Source organism: Vipera ursinii (assembly GCF_947247035.1).
Source record: "Vipera ursinii genome assembly, chromosome: 1".
Taxonomy (NCBI): Eukaryota; Metazoa; Chordata; class Lepidosauria; order Squamata; family Viperidae; genus Vipera; species Vipera ursinii.
The window spans coordinates 15,108,488-15,114,487 of NC_139512.1; the positions used below are offsets into that span (position 1 = coordinate 15,108,488).

General features: G+C 46.9%; 1 protein-coding gene across 1 annotated transcript in view; it reads right to left on the bottom strand.

Moving 5' to 3' along the window:
• Positions 1 to 6,000, bottom strand: part of ANKRD24 (ankyrin repeat domain 24) — a gene marked incomplete at both ends in the record, with an annotated part of 30,267 nt that overhangs the window by 21,401 nt on the left and 2,866 nt on the right. Inside the window, 3 exons of the mRNA XM_083350351.1 lie at positions 53 to 148; positions 1,255 to 1,283; positions 4,767 to 4,954. Coding sequence (XP_083206477.1) covers positions 53 to 148; positions 1,255 to 1,283; positions 4,767 to 4,954 — 313 coding nt within the window. The remainder of the gene's footprint in view (positions 1 to 52; positions 149 to 1,254; positions 1,284 to 4,766; positions 4,955 to 6,000) is intronic.

The following is a 6,000-nucleotide window of genomic DNA, read 5'->3' on the forward strand; positions in this document are numbered from 1 at the left end:
AATCTCTTTCTTCAGTGGACAATCTGGGCACGCGAGCCCATCGGCCACCGACCTGGTTGGGGTTGCTGGCGGGCGGCTGCGGTGCCTTCCGCTTCCTCGGACTGTGGCTCTTCTCCTTGCAGCAGAGAGACTGTCGAGAGGAAGAGGCCTGAGGGAGGGAGGGAGGGAGGGAGGGAGAGGAGAGGAGAGGAAGAGGGGAGAAAAAGGAGGGAGGGAGGAAGAAAGGGGAAAGGGAGAGAGGGAGGGAGGGAGAGAAGGGAGGGGGAAGAAAGGGAGAGAGGGAGGGAGAAAGAGAAGATGGGAGAACGGAGGGAGGGAGGGAGGGAGGGAGAGAGGGATGGGGAGAAAGAGGAGAGGGAGGGAGAAAGAAGGTAGAGGGAAAGAGAAGGGAGGGGAGGGATGGAGAGAGCAGAAAGAAGGGAAGGAGAAAGAAGGGAAGGGGGAGGGGGAAAGAGAAGGGAAGGGGGAAGAAAGAGAGAGGGAGAGAGGGAGGAAAGCAAGAAGAGGGAGGGAGAGAAGAGGGGAGAAAAAGAAGGGAGGGAGGAAGAAAGGGGAAAGGGAGGGAGAAAGAGAAGATGGGAGAATGGAGGGAGGGATGGGGAGAAAGAGGGGAAGGAGGGAGAAAGAAGGGAAAGAGAAGGGAGGGGATGGATGGAGAGAGCAGACAGAACGGAAGGAGAAAGAGAAGGGAAGGGGGAAGAAAGAGAGAGGGAGGGAGAAAGAAGGGAAGGAGAGGGGGAGGACAAAGGGAGGGGAAGGATGGAGAGAGCAGAAAGGAGGGAGGAAGAGAAGGGAAAGGGAGAGAGGGGGAGGGGAAAGAGAAGGGGAGGGAGGGGGAGGAAGGAAGGAAGAGAGGGCCAGGGAGAGGGAGGAGGAAGGACGAAGGGAGGGGAGGGTCGGAGAGAGGAGAAAGAGAAGGGTGGGAGGGAGAAAGAAGAGGGAAGAAGGGAGAGAGGGAGGGAGGAAGGGATGGGGAGGAAGGGGAGGGAGGAAGAGAAGGGAGAGGGAGGGAAGAGGGGAGGATGAAGGAGGGGAGGGATGGGGAAGGGAGAGAGAAGGGAGAGAGGGAGGGGAGGGGGGCGAAGGGAGGGGAGGGACGGAGAGAGGAGAAAGAGAAAGGAGAGAGGGAAAAAGAGGAGGGAGGGAGGGAGGGAGGGAAAGGGGGAGGGAGAGGAGAAGCGGGGAGGGGCGTTAAGACTTGACCCCCCAGCTGCTGCTGCCGCCCATCAGCCCTTTTGGAAGGGTCGGGGTTACCTGAGAAGACAGGTCGGGGGATCGTTCCTCTGCAAAAGAGACAAAAACATCAGGGTAGACGGAGGGAAGGCTGGCAAGCAGGCCTCCAATTTTTTTTTGGGGGGGGGGTTGACCCAGGGCCCCTGGGAAACAGCCCCCAAACAGCCAGATGACCAAACTAGGGGAAGGGGCTTAGGGAGACCCCCCCCCTCATTGCCGGGAGGTCTGTCAGGGCTCTCCAGCCACCAGGCCACTTGGGATAAGAAAATACCAGGGCTTATTACAGGTGGGGAAGGGACTGGAAACCTGGTTAGTTAAGAGTCTGGTCAGTGTCACTTGCCGAGGAGAAGATGGGCGACAGACCGGGGGTTGAACTGCTATACAGGTGGTCCTCGACTTACGACTACAACCCAGCCCAAAATTTCCATTGCTCAACGAGACGCTCGTTAAGTGAGTCGTGCCCCGCTTTACGACCCGCCTTGCCGGAGTCTTTAAGCGAATCTCTGCAGTGGTTAAGTTCGTGAGGCGGTTGTTAAGTCAATCCGGCTTCCCCCATTTGAAGGTCGCAAAAGGGGGAATCGCGTGAACCCGAGGACGCCGCGACCGTTGTAAGCATGAGCCAGTCGCCCAACGGCTGGCATTTTGATCCCGGGACCCCGGGGGCCGCCGCAACGGTCATTCAGTCTGAAAAAACGGTCATAAGTCCCTTTTTTTCAACGCCATTGTAACTTTAGTCGTAAGTCCGGGACGGCCTGAACAATGCAGGTTCTTGTTCTCTCCCACCCTTAGAGGGCAGAGAAAGACTTGAAACTAGGCTAGTCCTCAACTCACAACTGTAACTTGAGACCAGAAGTTTAATCATAACTCGTGACGGCCGTAAGTCAAGGTACCTGGAGCCGATCTTACCACCCCTTTTTTAAATGCATGCATGAAACGAACCGTGTGGTCGTACGTCTGAATCAGTTTTCCATAAAAGCGTCAGACAAACATCGCCTATCGCAGTTTCATCAAAATGGCCGACTGAGGAATTCTGGGAGTTGAAGTCCACAAGTCATCAAAGGGCCAAATTTGAAGACCCCTGGGGCGGAGAGTCCTGACAGTAGAAACCGCCAGCCAGTAAAATGCAGCTAGTCCCCGACTTATGACTGTTCATTTAGTGACCGTTCAAAGGTACAACGCCATTGACTTAGGAGCGTTGTTCACACAATGCCCGTGGCAGCGTCCCCACGGCCACCGTTTTCAGACGCTTGGCAATATTCAGGACAGGTGGCAGCGTCCCGAGGTCTGAGACCTGGGGGCGCAGTGGTTAGGATGCAGTATTGCAGGCGAATTCTGCGGAGTGCCGACTGCCAGCACATTGGCAGTTCGATCCTGATGGGCTCAAGGTGGACTCGGCCTTCCGTCCTTATGAGGTCGGTAAAATGAGGACCCAGATTGTTGGGGGCAAATAGTCTGGCTCTCTAAACCACTTAGAGAGGGCTGGAAAGCACTGTGAAGCGGTATATAAGTCTAAGTGCCTATTCTATTCTATTCTATTCTATTCTATTCTATTCTATATTCTATATTCTATATTCTATTCTATTCTATTTTCTATTTTATTCTATATTCTATTCTATTCTATATTCTATTCTATTTTCTATTCTATTCTATATTCTATTTTCTATTCTATTCTATTTTCTATTTTCTATTCCATTCTATTTTCTATTTTATTCTATATTCTATTCTATTTCTATTCTGTTCTATATTCTATTTTCTATTCTATTCTATTTTCTATTTTATTCTATATTCTATTCTATTCTATTTTTTATTCTGTTCTATATTCTATTTTCTATTCTATTCTATTTTCTATTCTGTTCTATATTCTATTTTCTATTCTATTCTATATTCTATTCTATTCTATTTTCTATTCTATTCTATATTCTATTCTATTCTATTTTTTATTCTGTTCTATATTCTATTTTCTATTCTATTCTATATTCTATTTTCTATTCTATTCTATATTCTATTCTATTTTCTATTCTATTCTGTTCTATATTCTATTTTCTATTCTATTCTATATTCTATTTTCTATTCTATCTTATATTCTATTTTCTATTCTATTCTATATTCTATTCTATTCTATTCTATTCTATATTCTATTTTCTATTCTATTCTATATTCTATATTCTATTCTACTATCTATTCTATTCTATTCTATTCTATACTATACTATACTATTTTCTATTCTGTTCTATATTCTATATTCTATTCTATTCTACTATCTATTCTATTCTATTCTATACTATACTATTCTATTTTCTATTCTATTCTATATTTCATTTTCTATTCTATTCTATATTCTATTCTATTCTATTTTCTATTCTGTTCTATATTCTATTCTATTCTATTCTATTCTATTCCATATTCCAATTCCCATTCCAATTCCAATTCCAATTCTATTCTTTTGGATTCATTTCTAATACTATTCTTTCTATCCCATTCTACTCTAGAGTCATGGTGACGCAGTCATTAAAATACAGTATTGCATGGTGACTCTGCTCACTGCCAACAGTTCGATCCTAACCAGCTTGAGGTTGACTCAGCCTTCCATCCTTCCAAGGTCGGTAAAAGGAGGACCCAGATTGTTAGGGAGCAATAGGCTGACTCTGTAAATCGCTTAGAGAGGCCTGTAAAAGCACTATGAAGCAGTGTATAATTGCTGTTGCTAACTATCATCTATCTATCATCTATCTCTCTGTCTACTTATCTCTTGTCTTCTGTCTATCTACAATATCTATCTGTCACTGTCTAGAGGCCAGTGACTCGGCTCCATCGCTGCCTACGCCTGCTTTTGCTCACAGCTTTGCCAAACACTGGCGGGAGGAGGCAGGTGAATTCCTAAGGGCGGGGGGTGAAGTGGGAAGGCTATGGAATGCAAGTGAACCGTCAGTTGTCGGGGAGACGTTATCTACCAAGGCCGAGTGAGGAAGGATGTTTTGACCGGAGCAGACCGTTTTTCCCAAAGCAATAGAACTTGCTGGCTTTTTGCAGATGTTTCATGACACACACACACACACACCCAGTGCGCCAATGATGTTACCTAGCTGGGTAACATGACGTCTGCAAGAAAACAGTCAAGCTCAGAGAGCACCAAGGAGCTTGGATGGGAAAAAGCCCTTTCAGGTCTTTCCGACCCAGGCTGAGAATTTTAATTGGGGTTTTTATTTTTTTCAGGGATTTGATTTAATCTTTTAAAATTGTTTTTAAATTTTGTATCGATTTTTGTTTTAAATACCCTGTAAACTGCCCTGAGTCCTTCGGGAAAGGGTGGTATATAAATCCAATAAAATAAATAAAATAAAGTGGTCAACACAAGGGGACAAAAGCCCACCTGCCATCCAGCTGAAGGACATTGTGAGTCTCTTCCTGGCCAATCCAGACTAAAGGAACCCCCGTCCCAATTCCTCCGGGGAAGGCTAGTAAACCCTCTTCCTTCAACGGGACTAGCCAGCATCAGGGAAGCAGAACTGGGGGGGGAGGGAGGGGTGTCTTACCGCTGGCCCAAGAGTGGCGCTGGGCTGCCTCTTGGAGATAATGTTGAATGAGGGCATTGTCCAAGGCGGCTCCGTAGTGTGCGGCATCGCGGCCCGTGGCATCGATGAGGCCGACCCGTGCGCCCCCGTGGATAAGCGCCTCGACGGTCTCCACGCTGCCATTCTCACAAGCCACCATCAGGGCTGTTCTGAAGCAAAGAGAGGCACCGTCACTCCGAGGAGACGGTCTCAAGGTTAATATGAGGGAAGTCACTCTCGAAACGCCACCAAGTGTCAGTTAATTGGGACCCTGATGGCCTACCAAGATGGAATGTTAAAAAAAATAACCAGGGCACGTATGAACGAAAAATGATTGACAAAGGTCAGAGAGCTCTTTTTATTCAATTGACGTAATAAGAATGGCATGGGTTTGAACGTGAGACCGTCAGTACTAAGGGGAACAGAGAGGAAATGTGTCACGTGGTAGTTTGAGACTTGTCCTAACGATGCTCGCAGGTTATTGAATGATCGTTTAAGCCAGCCGCCACGTCGCTTTTTTAAATATTTAAATGTCAAATTAGAAAATCGATAAAACTTTTAAGCTTGGTGCATTTTTTATTTTTATTTTTATTTTATTTTAATTCCATTTATATCCCGCCCTTCTCCGAAGACTCAGGGCGGCTTACGAGCTTAGCAGTAGCCTTCATTCTATGTATATGCCTGCTTATTAGGGCTTTCACACACACACCCCCAAGCGGCATTATTACAAAGTCAGCTTAATTGCCCCCAACAATCTGGGTCCTCATTTTACCTACCTCGGAAGGATGGAAGGCTGAGTCAACCTTGAGCCTGGTGGGACTCGAACCTGCACTAATGGCAGGCAGCTGGTGTTACTTAAGGAGGCATTAGCCCACTGCTCCACCAAGGTTCTCTGTTAGCATGGGGTCCTTGAATACTTTGAAAACTTTTTGAGACTGTCCAGTTTGTTATCGAGTTTGGTAATGAAATGTCTGCAAGAAAACCACCAAGCTCAGAGAGCACCAAGGACCTCACAGCCTTCCTCCTCCTCCTCCTCTTCTCTCCTCTCTACAATCCCCACTCCCTTCTATCACTGATAATGTTACCTAGTTGGGTCATGAAATGTCTGCAAGAAAACCACCAAGCTCAGAAAGCACCAAGGACCTCACAGCCTTCTTCCTCCTCCTCCTCCTCCTCCTCCTCCTCCTCCTCCTCCTCCTCCTCTTCTCTCCTCTCT